Source organism: Theropithecus gelada, chromosome X (genome assembly GCF_003255815.1).
Source record: "Theropithecus gelada isolate Dixy chromosome X, Tgel_1.0, whole genome shotgun sequence".
Classification (NCBI taxonomy): Eukaryota; Metazoa; Chordata; class Mammalia; order Primates; family Cercopithecidae; genus Theropithecus; species Theropithecus gelada.
The window spans coordinates 12,537,735-12,557,213 of NC_037689.1; the positions used below are offsets into that span (position 1 = coordinate 12,537,735).

At 40.1% G+C, this 19,479-nt stretch overlaps 1 protein-coding gene across 4 annotated transcripts in view; it reads left to right on the plus strand.

The window, feature by feature from the left end:
* Positions 1–19,479, plus strand: part of SLC9A7 (solute carrier family 9 member A7) — a 141,945-nt gene that overhangs the window by 67,642 nt on the left and 54,824 nt on the right. For 3 of the 4 annotated variants that reach the window (XM_025372692.1, XM_025372694.1, XM_025372693.1), the window contains exons 2-4: positions 8,795–8,994; positions 11,587–11,664; positions 18,731–18,807. In XM_025372692.1, the coding sequence (XP_025228477.1) occupies positions 8,795–8,994; positions 11,587–11,664; positions 18,731–18,807 (355 nt within the window). The remainder of the gene's footprint in view (positions 1–8,794; positions 8,995–11,586; positions 11,665–18,730; positions 18,808–19,479) is intronic. The other variant, XM_025372695.1, reaches the window with a different exon arrangement.

Here is a 19,479-nt window from a genome sequence, read left to right on the forward strand (position 1 = left end):
ATGCCTTAGAATTAATTTGTTACAATATACAAAAGCAAACATTTTCAGTAAATGTTTGCTTCTTACACATTTATAAAGCATGGCAAGATAACAAGCATGTAGAAACTGTTATTCATGCTCATGGGAGGACATCTGGAATGGCTGTGTGAGAGCTCAATGAATCTTCTTCCCAAAACACAGCAATAAAATTGGACAAAATTGTCAAAAATAACTAGTCTCTGGAAACTGATGAAAGGTCAATTAAATTGAGGAACATTTATTAAAGAAAATCTACTGAATCTTGGTAAGAATAGTAGATGTCTATGGCATTTAAGATTGCTCCCATCCCTGCCAGATCCCTGTTCTGGATGATTTATCACAGGCAGGTAGAATAGGCTGCAGTGACCACCAGCTCCCATTTCTCCCACCAGCTCCAGAAATAAACCATTGTGTTTATGGTCAGTTGATTTTCAACAAAGGTACCAAGAGAATTCACTGGAGAAAAGACCATATTTTTAACAAATGGTGCTGGAGCAATTAGATATCCATATACAAAAGGATGAATTTGGACCTTAACCTGACACCATACACACAAAATTAACTCAGATTGTATCAGAGATCCAAATGTAAGCATTAAGGCTATAAAACACTTATCAGAGATCCAAATGTAAGCATTAAGGCTATAAAACACTTAAAAACATAAGAAATATTCATAACTTTGGGTTAGACGAGTGTTTTTAAGATATGACACCAAAACCACAAGCAATAAAAGAAAATTGATAAATTAGATTTCATCAGAGTAAAAAAAATTGTGCTCTGCCAAAGACAATGTCAAGAGGCTGAAAAGACAAGCTACAGTCTGGGAGAAAATATTTGCAAATCATATATCTGACAAAGGACTTGTATCTACAATATATAAGGAACCCAAAATGTAACCATAAGAAAACAACCCAGTTTTTAAAATGGGCAAATAACTTGAAGAAACATTTCTCTGAAGAGGATATTAGGATGGCCAATAAGTACACAAAAGGATTTTCAACATCATTAGCCATTAGGGAAATGCAAATTTAAAGTATGGTGAAATACCACTACACACCTATTATAATAGAATGGCTAAAATGAGAGATACGGGCAATACTAAATGTTGATGAGGATGTGGAGCAACTAGAACCCTCATATGTTGCTGTAGGGGACAGTGGTTAAAAAATGGTATAGTTGGGCTTTTGGTTTGGTTCCAAGTCTTTGCTGTTGTAAATAGTGCTGCAGTAAACATACGTGTGCATATGTCCTTATGGTAGAATGATTTATAATCCTTTGAGTATATACCCAGTAAGGAGATTGCTGAGTCAAATGGTATTTCTTTGATAGAATGGATAAAGAAAATGTGGCACATATATACAATGGAATACTATGCAGCCATAAAAAGGAATGAGTTCATGTCCTTTGCAAGGACATAGATGAAGCTGGAAGCCATCATTCTCGGCAGACTAACACGGGAACAGAAAACCAAACACCTCATGTTCTCATTCGTAAGTGGGAGTTGAACAATGAGAACACATGGACACAAGGAGGGGAACATCACACGCCAGGGCCTGTTAGGGGGGTAGGTGGAAAGGGGAGGGAGAGCATTAGGACAAATATCTAATGCACGTGGGGCTTAACACCTAGATGATGGGTTGATAGGTGCAGCAAGCCACCATGGCACATGTATACCTGTGTAACAAGCCTGCACGTTCTGCACATGTATCCCAGAACTTAAAAAAAAAAGAACTGAAAACAAGGGCATAATTACTTTGGGAAATGGCTTGCAGTTTCTCATAAAGTTAAAGATATGCTGCACATACGACCGAACAGTGCACTCTGGGTATTTATCTTAGAGAAACGAAAACATGTTCATATAAAAACCTGTTCATGGGTGTTCATGGCAGCTTTATTTGTGCCAGCCAAAAGCTGGAAACAAGCCAAATATCCCTCAGTAGGTGAGTGTTTATACAATGGAATACAACTTAGCAATAAAATGGGATGAAGTGTTAATTCACACAACACTTGGATGAACCTCACAGGCGTTATGCTGAGTGAGAGAAGCCAGTCTCAAAAGGTTACATACTGCATGGTTCCATGTATTTAACCTTGCAAAGACAAACTCTAGTAATGGAAAAAAACAAAACAAAACAAAACAAAAAACAGTGATTTCTGGGGTTAATAGGTAGGATGAAGGTATCAGTGTGAAGAGATAGTACAGGAGAGTTTTGGGGGAGCGGTAGAACTATTTGGTATCCTTGTTGCAGTGGTGCTTACGTGAATCTATATGTGTGTTCAATTCATAGAACTGTACACCAAAAGAAAAAATAATTCATTGTATAACAATAAAGCAAAAAATTTTTTTAAAGACAACATCAGAGAAATTTGAAAAAAGAAAAGAAAAGAATAGGTCATAGATTTGGGGAAAATATTTTCAAATTGTATTTTCAATAAGGGACTTCTATCCAGAAAACAAAAGGTTTTTTTTTTTTTAACCATTCAATAAGTGAACCTGATTTAAAATATGGCAAAAGATTTAAATGGCAAGACATTTCACCAAAGAAGATATACAATGGCCTATAAGCACATAAAAAGATGTTCAGCATCTTTAGGCATTAGGAAAATGCAAATTAAAACTACAATGAGATACCTCTGAACATTTTCTAAAACAGGTATGATCATAAGACAATAACAAGTGCTGCTGTGCACATAAACAAACTGTAACTTTTTTTTTTTTTTTTTTGAGGTGGAGTTTCACTCTTGTTGCCCAGGCTGGAGTGCAATGGCACAATCTCAGCTCACCGCAACCTCCACCTGTCAGGTTCAAGCGATTCTCCTGCCTCAGCCTCCCGAGTAGCTGGGATTACAGGCATGTGCCACAACACCCAGCTAATTTTGTATTTTTAGTAGAGACGGGGTTTCTCCATATTGGTCAGGCTAGTCTCAAACTCCTGACCTCAGGTGATCTGCCTGCCTCGGCCTCCCAAAGTGCTGGGATTACAGGCATGAGCCACTGCGCCCAGCCAACAAACTGTAACTCTCATATGTTGCTGGTGAGAATGTAAAACAATACATTTTCCCAGTGTAGTTTAGCAGTTTCTAAAATATTAAACATAGATATATCATATGACACAGCAGTTCCACTCCTAGGTATTTACCCTAGGGAAATGAAAACATGTCCACAGACTTGTATGCAAAAGTTCATAGCAGCGTTATTCACATTAACAGAAAGAGGGAAGCAACTCAAATATTTATTGATTTGTTCATGGACAAACAAAATATGGTACACTGGTACAGTGGAATACTATTTGACAATAAAAAGGAATGAGGTACTGATACATACCTCCAACATAGATGAACCTTGAAAACACACTAAGTGAAAGAAGCCAGACACAAAAGGTTACATATTGTATGACACCATTTATATTAAAAGTCCAGAAAAGGCAAATCGGTAGAGGCAGAAGGTAGATTAGTAGTTGCCTGGGAATTGGAGTAGGAAACAGGAAGTGACTGCAGATGGCAATGTTTCAAAATCAGATTGCAGTGATGATTGTGCAACTCTGTGAATATACTAAAAATCATTGAATAGTACATTCTAAAATGGGTGAATCTTATGGTTTGTAAATTGTACCTTAATAAAATTGCTTTTTAGTTTCACCACATATTCAAAACAAGGAACAAAAATATTTTGAATGAATTCTCCTTGAAACTAATATATCAATGAATAATGCAGCTGCATAAGTAGCAGAACAAGTAGAACAAGGTATTGAAAGGGCTGTAATATTCATTCTCAAAATCCAAGTCATATAAATGACCCCCAGACCTGAAAAGTCATTGTCAACTGCTGGAATCCATTGGATTCTCTTTATTAATTGAATTAGAAATAGTTATCGCCATCTTCAAACACTGTGTAACTGGATGCAAAATGAGATGCTTTCTTTTCTTAGAATTTCAGATGAAGCTTTAAAACTCATAACAACCCCTACTGTGCTGTAAAAAAAACTCCACAGTGGTGGCCACACTGATCAGGTGATCATCTACCTTCAGTACCTTATATAAGAGAAAATGAGGTCTCACTAAAGAACAGTGCACCCACGCACCTGTTCTCCTCCTTAACAAAGGCTTATTAACATAGACATTTAAATATTGTAGCTGATGGATGGCTGTCTAGAATTAAACCTCACCGCGTCCACTTGTTCAGCTGTCCTCCCAACAGCCTCAGCCACAAAAGGAAAACTGGCACCAGATCAGTGGGAGCTGGTTTCTTTAATGAACCCTTGGGATTTTTAAACCACATATCGCTCTCATGATTATATTCCTTCATCCTACTACCAAGTTTTGGATAAGCACATCCATAAACTACATATATGCTAGTACAGCTGTGAAGTGAGTTGTTTTCATACCCACAAGTTGAAACAGTCTGGAATTTTTGCCCCTTTGGAGTTTACCATCTTGTTTTAAGCCACATCAAATATCAAAGGAATTTCATCCATATTTGCTTTCTGTAAAAGTTCAAAACAATTCTTTCATTAGTAATGTACCTATGAAATCAGTGATTGTCTCTTTATCAGCTAACATTTTATGTGCTGTTTTCCCTGGCCCAAACCCACAGTAGGTTATTTCTCTTTGTGATCTAGAACACTAGGCTGTTAATCTGGTCAAATCATTAGTGCCTCTGTTGCTCTCCATCATTTTTTATGAATACTGAACTTTCTGGAGCTTTCAAAAAAAATCTAATGCATGTTTTAATTCCTTGTAGCTATGACCACTTCACAGTTCCCTGTCAGGATGTCTCCGAAATCCAGCAGATGAAAGTATGCTGTTCATGTTTTCTCCAAGTCTTTATCATTTTCTCACCTAATTACCTTCCTGCAGTTCTAATATCCTATTCTTTCTTCAACTGGAAAACGCCAAATATGAACTTAATATCATGCCATGGAATATAGTGGTAATAAATATGAATCTAAAATGTGTGGGGAGGTACCCAAACTCTACCTTGAGTTAGTGGTATACCCTGTGGCTTGGTATATTTTTGGTCAAAACTGTCAGGATGGTGTTAACCTTACATCTCTGCCTTGTTGTTTTGTGTTGCCATATTTTAACCACAAGGGGGCAGCATCACCACCTTCACTGTCTCCCATCTTTAATATGGGTGCATTGGGCCAGGGTAGAGAAGAAAGGTTTTACAACTTTAAAAAACAATGTTCGTCATCTGGTGATGATTGTAAATATGATGGTGGTGATTACTGGAAGAGAGTTGAAGAGTGTTTCCTGTAATTGAGGAATTTGTCTACAAACATAAATCCCCTCTTTTGTGAGAGTAGTATTCATGGGGACCTTTGCTAGTATGCTTCAGTCTTTCCATTAGCTCTGCTAATAATCAGGTTAGGAAAGTCAAGAAACAATGAGTTACATGAAGCAGGCTCTGATTTTTAGGAGAAAGATAGTCTGTAAATGACTTATTTTGGTTTCCTGATGACATTTAAGTTCAATCATGTTCCAGGTAGCCGCCTCCAGATGCTGCAGATCATCCTGTATTATGATGAGTGTTGAAGGGCTCTAGAGTCATCTTTGTCATGTAAAACTTCATCAGAAAATAACTGTCTAACCAGGGGGTGAAATAAGACTAAAAAGCATCACAGAGTTCATCTAGAGTGGAGGGAGGGCCCCCCACAGAGCCCTGAACAGCTCCACTGCCACCAGTCTCATTACCATGACACCTGCAAAGGAGCCACTGCTGCCACAGCTGGTCCCAGTCACCATCACTGTGTCCGCAGACATGAGCAGTGAGGCTGAGACACTTGGCATGACACCATGGGCAGAGGCAGAGGGAGTGGCAGCCTGCGAACAGGACAAGAAGGTTATCCCAGTGAAAGTTTGGGAACAGTAAGATGGTTCAGTGTAAGAAACATATATGGTTTCACCCACAGGAATGACACTGGGTGAGATGTATTTGTATGCCAGATTGTCATAAAGAAGAATAACCCCCAGGAAGCACCCTGGCAGTACAGGGGATAGAGAAGCTGTGGAGTTCAATGATGAAGGAGAAAAGGGTACGCAGGCAGCAAAGATTGCAGGCCCTGGTGGAGTTCCAGTGCCAGGCAGTATAGATACAGTAGACTGAAGCCATTATAGATGTTATCTGCACCATGGGGGTCTTCCACACGGTCACCAGCACAATTACCAGAACAATGAGAGTGGGGAAAAGAAGGATTGGAGAGTGCCCTTCAACGTCAGGCCTTACAGCACACGGAAGACGTCTCCTCCCTTGGAGAGACCCTCTGAGTGTTGACTTGTAGAGACAAGTGATGGAGGGTGCTGACGACCAGGGTGAAGGAGAAGAGATAGGTCAGTGAGACAGATTACGTATTGGGGTTACAGACCACAAGTCTCCAGGGCCCCTCCTCACCTAGAACAGTAATGAAGACCCAAGGCCAGCAGCCATGTCAGTGTAGGCACCTCCCCAACTTCAGTTACCAGCACAGACACCCAGAAAACCCTAAACCACAAGATGGTAGAGACTGCCATCTAGGAAGTCCGTTGCCAAGGCTGAGCAGAGCAGGGCTGAGTAAATGCCAGCTGACCATCTCTAGTGTCATCTGGTTTATCATCCCACAGGAAGAAATGAATATAAATTCCAGCAATAAGACCTGAACAAAAGATTGGCTCTGAAGACCTTAAATGCCTGCTTTTGGCCCATTTACCAGACAGCTAGCACTATCTGAGTTATGGAGTTTTCATTACTTTTCCCTACAGACATCTCTTTTTGGTAATGATAAATATGTTTTTTAAAATATGTTCTTTTAAAAGGTCTGGGGGCCAGGCATGGTGACTCACGCCTGCAATCCCAGCACTTTGGGAGGCCGAGGCAGGTGGATCACCAGAGGTCAATAATTCGAGACCAGCCTAGCCAACATGGCAAAACCCCATCTCTACTAAAAATACAAAAATTAGCAGGGCATGGTGGCGGGTGCCTGTAGTCCCAGCTACTGGGGAGGCTGAGGCAGGAGAATTGCTTGAACCTGGGAGGCGGAGGTTGCAGCGAGCTGAGATTGCACCACTGCACTCCAGCCTGGATGATGAAGTGAGACTCTCTCAACAATAAATAAAATAAAATAAAATAAAAGGTCTGGTTTTTCTTATATGCCTTTAAAGGTTTTCAAATTGTTTCATATCTGGTCAGAATGAGATTATTAAGAAACTCATTTTTTAAGTTGTAAAAAAATCAAGTTATTTTATTACAAGTCAACAAACTGCAATTATCTGTTAATATGGGTCTATAATAATGATAATAATGCAACACAGATGCAGATTTTGGCTTAAAGAACTATGTTTTTCTAGATTTTATATTTTAATTGTTATTCAACAATGTCTTGTGAGTTCTTACATATCTCGGTGATAAGAGACATTATAGAACATTACACATGGAAGACAATAAACATCGTTCTTTCTTTTTCTCATACAACTTTCTCCATTAATGGCAAAATGAGATGAGGAAGCAAATATGCCATTCTGTCTTTTAATATTTCCAACAAAGAACTGAATTTAGAAAGAAGTCTGAAATTTTCCTCCTAAGAGAATTATAGAAAGTGTCTGATAGTCATTTATGGCTGTTTTTGTTTTTGTTTTTAAATCTTTCACTCACTTTTCCTTGGGCACATCTGACTCATTTTCAGGTCCAGGGAGCCACACTCTTTCCTTATTCACAGAACTGAATGCTTATACGTGATCTTGCTGTTTTTATTTTTCCCTAATGGGAAAGCCCTACTAAGAAGGGTATGAGACTTACATACTTGTAGCTGATGATCTTAGCCATCTCATAGCTACAGCCCCAAGAAGCCAGCTCTCCAGCCCCTGAATCCTGACTGCTCAAATGTACACTGCAGTGCTTCACTTCCCAAGGGGTGTAATTACCTTCTCCATGATACCCAGTGCTTCAAATGACCTGAGCAAAAGAATCCCCCTGCCCTTTCTTCTGATGCGTGGCAAAGCAAGTTACATTTATAGCAACTAGAAGTTCCAGTGGCCTGGTCCTTGCTGGCACATGGCAGCAGGACTGGCTTGAGGGATGCTGCTGGGTGAAATGAAAGAGCTCAGCAGTTCTGCTTTGTGCTGTCCTGGCCAGAAAAATCTTTGCTGCTTGTCATCCCATCTTCCTCCACTAGAAGCCTGAGAAATGAGGCATGCTCAGGTGTTAAAAGTGGTCACAGGGCTTGCCGGGTGTGGTGGCTCACACCTGTAATCCCAGCACTTTGGGAAGCCGAAGCCAGCAGATCACTTGAGGTTAGGAGTTCAAGACCAGCCTGGCCAACGTAGTGAAACCTCGTCTCTGCTAAAAATACAAAAAAAACCCAAACAAACAAAAATAGCTGGGTGTAGTGGCAGGTGCCTGTAGTCCCAGCTACTTGGGAGGCTGAGGCAGGAGAATTACTGGAACCTGGGAAGTGGAGGTTGCAATGAGCCGAGATCGCGCCACTGCACTCCAGCCTTGGTGAGAGAGTGAGACTCCACTCAAAGAACAAAAAAAGTGCTCACAGTGTCATAATACCACCGAAGGTACTGTCCCACCTTGTCCTCCTGGTGGCCGAACAACTTAAATCAGACCAGAATAGATGGATGCTTAACCCTTTCAATCCTGAAGGCCCATGCAGTTAGTTTCTCCTAAGATACATACCCCATGTCGTTTCTAAGATTATTGCTGCATTTCTTAGTTGTTGAAAATCAACCATGCCATTATTTCCACACTTTCTCTATCCTTCCTCAGGCCTGATGAGTTTTTTTCCCACTCTTTCAGGGCTCATTGTTGGGGTGATCCTGAGGTATGGTACCCCTGCTACCAGTGGCCGTGACAAATCACTCAGCTGCACTCAGGAAGACAGGGCCTTCAGTACCTTATTAGTGAATGTCAGTGGAAAGTTCTTCGAATACACTCTGAAAGGAGAAATCAGCCCTGGCAAGATCAACAGCGTAGAGCAGAATGATATGCTGCGGAAGGTGAGCTGGGGACACTCAGTCATCATTGTCCTGACACGGTTGTTGATTCCCTGACTCGTCTTGACCTTGTGGAGAGAAATCCTTCCAAACTCCTGGATTACTGGTAACATTCCTGGCTCTCTGTTTTGTTAGGAAGCTTTTTGGTCCATGATGAGGAGAAGGAAGAACCAGATCTTTAACTTGAGCCTTTCAGCTAGTGACCTTCGTGGGTTTGTTAGCATCTGTAGCTGAAATGGGTCACTGATTGTGCAATGGGTTTGTACGTCCCCACTCAGGTCGTTTATCCAGCCACCATCTCCTCTTTGCTATGTCTCTTACCCTTCCTGTGGTTTAGGGATAATATTGCTACTGTCTTAAAATAAGATTGATTTCACCTTTAGCTTAATTTATTCAGTATTCACAAGGGTAATTCTTAGTTCTTCACGGTTCTTTTGCTATATCCTACAAATATTTGAGTGCTTACTCTTATTGGTGATTGATGCCAAAGGCTTAATGAATCTTCAGGGGAAGAAGAAGATCTTGTTGTCTTAGAATTAGAGTCCAAGCATTTTCATTTAATGTTGGAGTAGCAACATAGTCCACATGAAGAAGCATTATGCGTCTCCTTGCACGGGTAATTTCCAGGATAAGCAAGAAATCTGTATGAATTGATGTATACTGCATTACCTTATAGACCAGGCTTTATCAGAAAGAAGCCTTCTGCATAGCAGTCTTGGGAGACCCAGGTTGTGGGAAGCCCCTTTTAATACAGCACAAGGCTAAGGTATGTGAAGGCTGACAGTGAAAGGCAGAGTGTAGCGTGTGCTCCAGAAATTAAATTCTTGTTGTTTTTGGAATCTAATCCTTAAGGAAAATTATTCTCCACCTGGACCATTAAACATGACCATCTTTTCTGTGTCCCTAATGGCAGTACTCTTTGCTCTCAACTCTTCATAAGAAAGCATGGGGTTTTCATAAACATTCTGAAATTCAGTGCAACTGAGAAAGAAACCCAATGTAAATACCACAATTTGGTTGTTTGGAAATGGCAGCTTGAGCCCTTCATATTGGATAAGACAGGGGGAAAAGGGAAATGATACCAACACATTTCCATCTTTCAGTTCATAATAGAAGAGGAAGCTGACTTTTGCTCCCTTATCTTTAGAAACCTGTTTATTTAAATCCCCTCTGTTTAAAACTTTGCTGCACAAAGCAAAGGTGGGAGAACAATCAAGGCCAGGATGATTGTTGCTAGTTGAGGGAAAAGAGACATGTTGATGTAGCTTGATTGATAAGGAGAGGATTGAACTGAGTGTCAGAAAACCCTTATGCTAGTTTGTACATTATTGGGTTTGGTGGCATCCAGCAAGTTTCACTGCCTTTGGGCCCAGTGTCCTCATATTGGGTAGGTACTGTCCAAGGCTCCTTCTTATTCTGATATTCCCTGCTTTGCAGAACACTCTTCTTTAACAAGAAGAGAGAATAAAGCATCATTTGAAAGAATCTACTTTTATTAGGCTGATTAACACCTCCAGTTTCTAAACAAAAAAGTTAACGTTTAATAACTAGAATGAAGGTTTAAAAATAATTAATTGAAACACAAGCCAAGTAATTGACCAGCATGAACAAATTCTTTAAAAAGGTTAGCATGTTTATAGCATGCTGAATTTTTTTCTGGATATGATAAAACTTTGCTCTCTAAAAGTTTCAGAGTCATTTGATTAATTTCCCTGTATCAAACCTATAAGAAATTTCAGTTCCTTTAAAGTTGCCCAATTTATGCTGATGTTCAGGAAGCCACTAACATTGCTGGTGACTTTGATTTAGGCTACATCAAGTGTCACAGAAGGCTGGTCACTCAAAAGAGACTTAAATTCAGCACAATTTTGTCTATAAAGGATTCTGTGAGAGGATCCAGGAAGTTAATAAAGAATCACGATGGCATCTTTTATTGCAGTTGAGCCTTTATAAAGGTGTGATGAAAATCAAGATTTTGTTTTGTTTTGTTTTGTTTGTTTTTTGAGATGGAGTCTCGCTCTGTTGCTCAGGCTGGAGTGCAGTGGCGCGATCTCAGCTCACTGCAACCTCCGCCTCCCGGGTTCAAGCGATTCTCCTGCCTCAGCCTCCCAAGTAGCTGGGATTACAGGCATCTGCCACCATGCCCAGCTAAGTTTTGTATTTTTAGTAGAGATGGAGTTTCACTGTATTAGCCAGGTTGGTCTCGAACTCCTGACCTTGTGATCGGCCCGCCTCGGCCTCCCAAAGTGCTGGGATTATAGGCGTGAGCCACCGCACCTGGCCAAGATGTTTTTATGAAAAACACTAGCCGGAAGCTTTCTGTGAGTTCTCAAAATTGCATGAAACTGTTGTGTCTTATTATGTTTTAAAACAGCACAAGCAAGATCATAAGAGCAAAATGTTATGGGGAGAAGGGCATGCCAGTCCATGGGGAGTCATAGCTTCTCCTCTGGGATAAGTCCATGATTTTTCACATTTATGTTATTTGCTCGAAATATTCAAACTTTAGTCAATGGCTTCAAATATTAAGCAAATATTATAGCATGAATTGGAGTTAAATAAAAAATTGGCTTTTTTTTCTTTTTAAACTTTCAGGTAACATTCGATCCAGAAGTATTTTTCAACATTCTTCTGCCTCCAATTATTTTTCATGCTGGATACAGCTTAAAGAAGGTAAGAGGTTTTTGCCAATATTTCTGAAATCATGTGAATCTCTGTGTGAATTTACCTGCATAATTTTCTAGTTATTTTTCTTCTCCCAGATTGCTTATTACTCTGTTCTTCACCCACTCAGAGACTATAGTTGACTTCTCATCAATGATTCATTTCTGTTTTAAAATCTGGAACTCCCATACATTGCCAGTGGGAATGTAAAATGGTACAGCCACTCTGGAAAACAAGTTGGCAGTTTCTAATAAAACTAAAGTTGAAAATGCCATATGACCCACAATTTCACTCCTGGGGATTTATCCCAGAGAAATGAAAACCTATGTTCACATAAAAACCTATACATGATTGTTCATACCAACTTGTAATAGACAAACGCTGGAAACAACCAAAATGTTCTATAATAGGTGAATGGTTAAACAAACAATGGTATATCCATATTGTAGAATACTACTCAACCATAAAACAGAACAACCTATTGATACACCCAATGACCTTTATGGATCTCAAAGGCATTATGCTGAGTGAAAAAAATCCAATCTTAAAAGGTTATATATTCTATGATTTCATTTATATAGCATTGTAAAAATGACAAAATTAAAGGGTTGGAAAACAAATTAGTGGTTGCCAGTGAATAGGGATGGTGGGGGCATTGGGCTGGGGGTGCTTATAAAAGGGTAGCATGAGGAACATCTTCAGGGTGATGGAACAGTTGTGTATTTTGATTGTGGTGGTAGTCATGCAAATCTACACATTTGATTAAATGACAGGGAACTATGCACACACATAATACATATAATGCCAGTTTCTTGGTTTTGATATTGTACCATAGTTATGTAAGATGTAATCACTGGGGGAAACTGGGCGAAGGGTACATGAGACCTCTCTGTACTTAATCTTTGCAACTTATGTGAGTCTATAATTATTCCAAAATAAAAAAGTTTTAAAGAAACTAAGTATCCTTATTACTGAGGGTCATCGTGCTAGACAGCAAGGTTGGGCCAGAGCTTCTAGTTATTTAAAATACAAAATACCAGCCTAGGCAACATAGCAAGACCATGCCTCTACAAAAAGTAAAAAAGAGTAGCTGGGCATGGTGGTACATGCCTGTGGTCCTAGTTACTCTTGGAGGAGTCTGAGGTGGGGAGCTTGAGCCTAGGAGTTTGAGGCTGTAGTGAGCCTTGATTATGTCTCTGTACTCCAGTCTGGGCCACAGAGCAAGACCTGGTCTCAAATAAATAAATAAATAGATAGATAAATAAAAACAAATGCCAAATATCTTTACAAATATTTATGGGTGGCTCTCTCCCTCTCCCATTGTGGTAATATTGTCTGAAAATTAAGCCTCCCCAAAGGCAGGTAACAGCTGTGGAACTTGTTTCAGCTCTCTTTCTGAATGAGGACTAAAGGAAACCTTTTCAGTGAGTCTAGAGAAGAGAGATTTTGCCTGACAGTAAAACTCAGCAACATCCTTAGGATCTAGAAAATGCCTCCGAAACTGATAAACTCTAGCTAGATCAGTTGAGAAAAAAGGAGGAAAGAAACAAATTACCTGTATTAGGAATATAGGAAGGGACTTTACTACAGACCCTTCAGATATCAAAAGGATAAGGGAACACTATGAACAATTTTTGTGCCAATAAGTTTGACAACATCCTAATGAGATCTTGCCATGAAAAACAACTCAAAAAAAGAAAAATAAATAAATCTGGCAACCCAGGTGAAATGGACAAATTCCTTGAAAGACATAAATTATCAACCTGAGAAGAGATGGAAAGCTTGAACCGACCTATATTAAAGAAATTGAGTTCATAATGAAAAACCTTTCCAGACACCCATATGGCTTTACTGGTGAATTATATCAAGCATTTATGGAATAAATAATACCAATCTCATACAAATTCTTTCACAAAATAGAAAAGGAAATACTTCCCAATTCATTTTATGAGAGGATGCCGGCCCATCAGGCTGGGTTTTCTATCAAAGTCACTCTGCACTTTTCAGATGGTTTTTAAACAATTTCCAACCAACATAAATATAGTTTACGGAGCATTTGGTATGTATTAAGAACAGATATTCTTTATTTCTGTTTTTACATCCATTCTTTCTAATCTTCACAGAAACTCTGTAAGAAGGTGATGGTGATTGAAGATTAGTTCACACTGCTTCTCCCCCAGGTTTCCGACTCATTGATAAACAGACACAAAGAGTTAACTTGTGATTAAATGATTCATTTATGATCCAAAGTCCCTGGTAGATGCATGTTGGAGTATGTCACTTAACCTTTAGTAATGGGGCTTCTTACACCCTACCTCATGAATTGAGGACAGGTACCCTTTAGCCAGGTCGGTCACAGTTACACTTAAGGAGGCTGAAATGGAGAGATCCTAGAAATTGTTGGGCCTGCCAAAAGCTGCCTCTTTTGCTCACAGCATGGAGGCTAAAGGAGCAAGAACAATTCCCCACCTTGCACAACAAGGTCAACATTACAAGTCAGGGTCAAATGTCCTCTTCCAGAGATCAAGTGACCCCTTCTTACTGCATAACCTTCAGGGCAGGAGGGGGAGGGGGAGAGAAATGGAACATAAGTTCCATCTCCATAATAGGTGCTTGAGGAGCAGAGGCTGTGTGTTTCTGCACACCAGCCCAGTGCATTTGTGTACTCACATGTAGAGTGTCCTGCGTTTTACTGATGATGAATCTCAGCTCAGAATGATTAATGATGCATATGAGGTTACATAGATAGTGCGGGACTGAGTCAAGGTTCTCTCTGACTCCAGAGCCCAGAGTTGTTCTTTTGTGCCTTATTGCCTCTGGATTTAGGTTTTCCGTACAAAAAAAGACCATATCGTTTACCTGACTACTCTGGGTTGCCAGGGTCATCCGAATTTGTATGTCATTTACTGACATGTAGTAGATGGGAGATGGTTATTATGGGTATAAATTACGTTATTTTTTACATAAGTGGAGAATTTGGGAACTCTTCTTCAGATCAAATGGGTGATGAGTAATTTGATATTTTACATAACTAATCTTAATGTATAATCAGTCATAGTTGTTTTAAAATGAAACCAAATCATGGGTTGTGAAAGCCACTCTGATGGTTGAAAGACATTTTAGTTTTTGCAGAACCTTCCCTTTATCAGCACCATTTTCTCAACAGACAAACAACTCACAGGCTTTGCCAGTTCCCAATCAATTTGTTTTTGAAATACTAGCCTGAGTGGGAAAAAAACCCACTAATTGGTTTTTCTCTGCTCTCACACTATGGTAACCAACACAGAAGACTTCTGTGATGAAATGTGGGAGGGATTTCTCCCTACCAGCAAACAGGCAATCAGTTCTGCAGCAGACACCAGCTGGGTGTCCTCCAGTTCAGTTCTGACACTATCTACCTGGAGCTACTGCCAGATCCCACGGAAGGCTGAGTCCCACAATACTGCCCCCCGCCCCATCTCAGACACCTGTCACAAGTCTGGGACTTCTGACTGCCTGGCTTCAAGTTGGGGTTCCCATGACCCCCTCTTTCATTACATTGCTATAGTGGCTCACAGAACTCAGGGAAACACTCATATGTACCGGTTTATTATAAAAGATATTACAAAGGATACAGATGAAGAGATGCATAAGGCAAGGTGTGGAGAAAGGGGCATGGAGCTTCCATGCCCTCCCGGGGCACCACCATCCAGGAACCTCCATGTATTCAGCTATTTGGAAGCTCTCGGAACCCCATCCTCTTGAACTTTTTGTGGAGGTTTCATTGCATAGCCATGATTGACAACCGTGTAGAAAAGTGATTGGACAAAAGGGGTGTGATCTAATGCTGACAGACTGAGTGGGGAAACCCAGCAAGGCCTATGTGTTCAGATTCTTCTTGGCCTTTCTGTGTGGCATACCTTCCTCCCCAGTATGGGGCAAGATCTCTTCTGAAATGAGGGTCTTATGACCTACTTCAAAAAGGCAGGAGAAAATTAGAGTATATTTTTAGTTTCTATGGCCTGCCTTGGGACAGAAAAGGAGCAGCTGAAAGGAGGGCAAGAGAAGGTCAGAGAGATTCTATTTTTTTTTGCTACCTGCTTCTGAGGCCTAAAGTGCCCAACATTACAACAAAAGACTGTAACAAGAGCTGTGGGAGCTTATGAGCCAGGAACTGTAGATGAAAACCAATACATACACATCATAATATCACAGCTAGTCTTTCAGGTTATCAACTATTAGTTTAGTCTCTTTCCTTTTTAAATTGCCCCTATAAAGGCACCTAAATAGTTGGTCCTTAATATGGTTACCATCTCTGATGAAACCTGTTGTCAGTGAAATGTGTAATAAATATTTCACCAATTAATGGATGGTATACACAGATAACATTCAGACCCTCTGACCTATGCACATCATATAGCTATCATGCAGACCTGGGCCTTCTGACTTGAAAAAAGTTCTCATTGGAATTAGCTTTGATTTTGTGCTACCACTCATGGTTTGCTTAGAGGGCCTTGGCAGGGAAATAATTCACCCATAGGAGCCATTATTAGTGGACTCCCCCATCAAACACACACACACACACACACACACACACACACACACACACACACACACACACACTCTTTCTCTCTCTCTGTCTCTCTTTCTCTCTCTCTCTCTCCTTCTGTCTCTCTCTCTCCCTCACTCTCACACACATATACAATAACATGTTAAAACTTGCCAGTGAGGAATGGGAGGGGATGGGATTTCCCAAGGAGTAGCAGTGTAAGGCTTAGAATGGTACAGCTAGAAATTGGGATGTCAGGTATATTTTCACCAAAGCAAAACTTCTCATCCTGGGCTGTCTTGGGCTTATATTTTTGAAGACTTTGCCAGGGCATGCCATCATCTCCTTTTGTCTCTTCTTGTCATTTTATAATTGAGGAGGAAAAGTAAGGGAGATTCTGAACTAATCATGGCTGTATTGTAACCAAATAAGGGTAGGATGAAAGATCTAGGATTTTACTGGATACCTCCTGTCCTTTCTTTCCCAAAGAGAAGTGGGAATCGAAGAACTGGGTAGCAGGGCAGCTTGCACAGTGATAGCACGATGCTTTGGGGTCAGGAGACCACCTTTCCAGTCTGGGCCTTGGTTTGGCGGACATGTGACTTGAAGCAGCTTACATCATGCCTTTGAACCTTGGGTTCTCTCATATAAGATGGTCCAAATAATACCTTCCAGATAGATCATTGTGAGAATTGGATGGGCTAATATATGTGAAAACACTTTGTGAACTATGAAGTATACATTTAAGTACTAGACATAATACACAAATAGTATAGCTTTTCAAAATACAGTTAAGTTTCAGCTCGCATCAGCAGATATGAACGGGAGATGGGTAATTGTGTGTGTGTGATTTTAGAATATATTATGAAAGTATTTTTGGCTACAGATTTACATTCCTAATTTTTTGCTTTGGCTAATGTCATGAATATGAATTTATCTAATTTATATTCAGAGTTACCATGGGAATATCTACCCAAAGGAAAGCTGAGTGGCAAGGAAGAGCACATCTGGGATTGAAATTTGTTCTTGGATACCTCACAAGTGTCATTCATCTGGTGCCTTGTTCTTGGTGCACTCCTAGCCCTCCCTGATTAAAGCCCTTTCTGGAGCTTTTAAAGAGAAGCAGACTCACAACTGTTGATTTTTTGGAAATATATATTTTTCAAAACATTGATGTATAAATGCGTTTGATTAAAAACAAAAAGGCAGTTATTTAAGAGGCAAACATAATGTGTCCATCTTATGTACAGGCAGCACCCTCATTCAGTGCCTGTCAGCATGGCAAGCCCTTGAAGGATTCTCTCCTGAGCAGGTGGCTTAGGGGCAGCAGGCATTCCTTAACACCTTCTTCACTGACTCAGATAGGGGCAAGCACTGGGAAGGCCCTGTGTCTGGGATGCAGACCAGAGGACACCTGCAGCCCTTTGTCTGGTCATGCTTCATGGTGGCTGCCTGATCTCGTCTGGGTTCTTCTTCCTGCACCCTGTCTTTTTCTGATGTTGCTCAGCTGACATGCTGGGGCTCTCCTGCCTTTAAAAAAAATCTAGGTAAAGTGTTCCTGGCCTTTGTTTGACCAGGGTGTTGGGAGATTTTGTCTGTTTGTGTTAAATAGTTCTGATTGTCAAATGAGAATGGCTTATGCCTTGAGGAGGCAGAACTGTGTCTTAGGATCCCAGGAACAGGCAGAATTTCCTCCGTTGGAATATCCCACAGGCCTAATGACTTGTAAGAAGTAAATCCTTCAAAGACAACATGGTAAAACAAGTAAATCCGTGTGTGTGTGTGTGTGTGTGTGTGTGTGTGTGTGTGTGTGTGTGTTTACATTTTTAAGGTAACCAATGAATGTGCAGAAGCATTGAAAGGATTGCAGTTTTGCCACCTCTTTCTGAATAATTTCTAGATGTGATATTGATGTGTGTTTCTTTTTGTATAAACTTGGCCATCTTACATGGAACTATTTGTTTCTCATTTCTCCACATCCATCTCTATTGTCACTCTTTCCCAGGCTTCAGACATTAATCTAGATGAATATAAGGAGACACTTCAGGTTCCATGAGCAGATATTTAGGACTCTGTTTTCTGATATCAAATTAAGCAGAAAGCTCATGACATAGCACTTTCACACTTTGTTTTAAACTTCTGTCTGTGATGATCTTCTGAGGTACCACCAGAACTGGAAGTGATGTGCTGAATCACTGAGTAAAATGGTTTGGGTTAAATCTATAAAAATGATTGGTCTACTCACACACACACGTACACAACATATACACACACGTACTGTAATTTAATGTAATCATCCAGAGCAGTTTTGTCTGAAAATTTACTAAGTCCTTGCTTACTTGCTCACTACCTGGCTGTATAGAAGATAACTTAAAACCATGATGTCTAAGGTTAAATAGCACCATATAGGAGTAACTTCAGTTGTTACTTGATGTAATGGAAACAGTAGGTAGAGTTCCACTTTTTAGAGACTTTTAATGTGTTTCTTAAGCTCATTGTTGAACATCACAATGTGATTCCTGAGTTTTGTTTGTTTGTTTTATTCAGAGACACTTTTTCAGAAATCTTGGGTCTATACTGGCCTATGCCTTCTTGGGGACTGCTGTTTCATGCTTCATTATTGGGTAAGTGAACCTTTGTATTATAACCAAATTAACACACATTCCATAGGGATGAGATCCATTTGGGTCCACAGAGTCCAGTATTTTGATATTTTTGATGGCAGTCAGGATCGAGATTTACACTGTTCAGTATGGTAGCTATTAGCCACATGTGGCTATTTAAATTAAGATCAATTTACATGAAATAAAATTATACCCAACACCCAGATCTTGGTTTCTATTATCATTCTTTGATAAAAAGAGCCAGAGCCCCTTGCAGAAATGGCTAATTCTAGGGCTGGGGCAGGAAATATACAAGATGAAAAGGGAGTATCTTATAATGCCAGAAAGTAAGGAAGTGCTCAGAAAACAGACAGGCAAAAGAATGTGGGGGATGTCAAAGGGACACAAGAGCCAACTGAAAGCCCCTGTAATGGTCAAAGCCCCCCCAGCCAATGGCTGAAGAACAACAAAACAAATAACATTGTATTAGATTATCCCCAAGAGCATAAAGTAAATATCCCTGAGTCCGTATGGATATAAATAAGCGATTGGATGAATAAATAAATGGGGGAGAAGAGACAAATCTCCTGTGCGAAGAATTCCAAATACTTCATGTAGATACATCCCCCTCAAGGAGGTAGAGCTCAGTCCCCTCCCACTCCCTCTTTGAGTGTGGGCTGTGCATAGTGACTT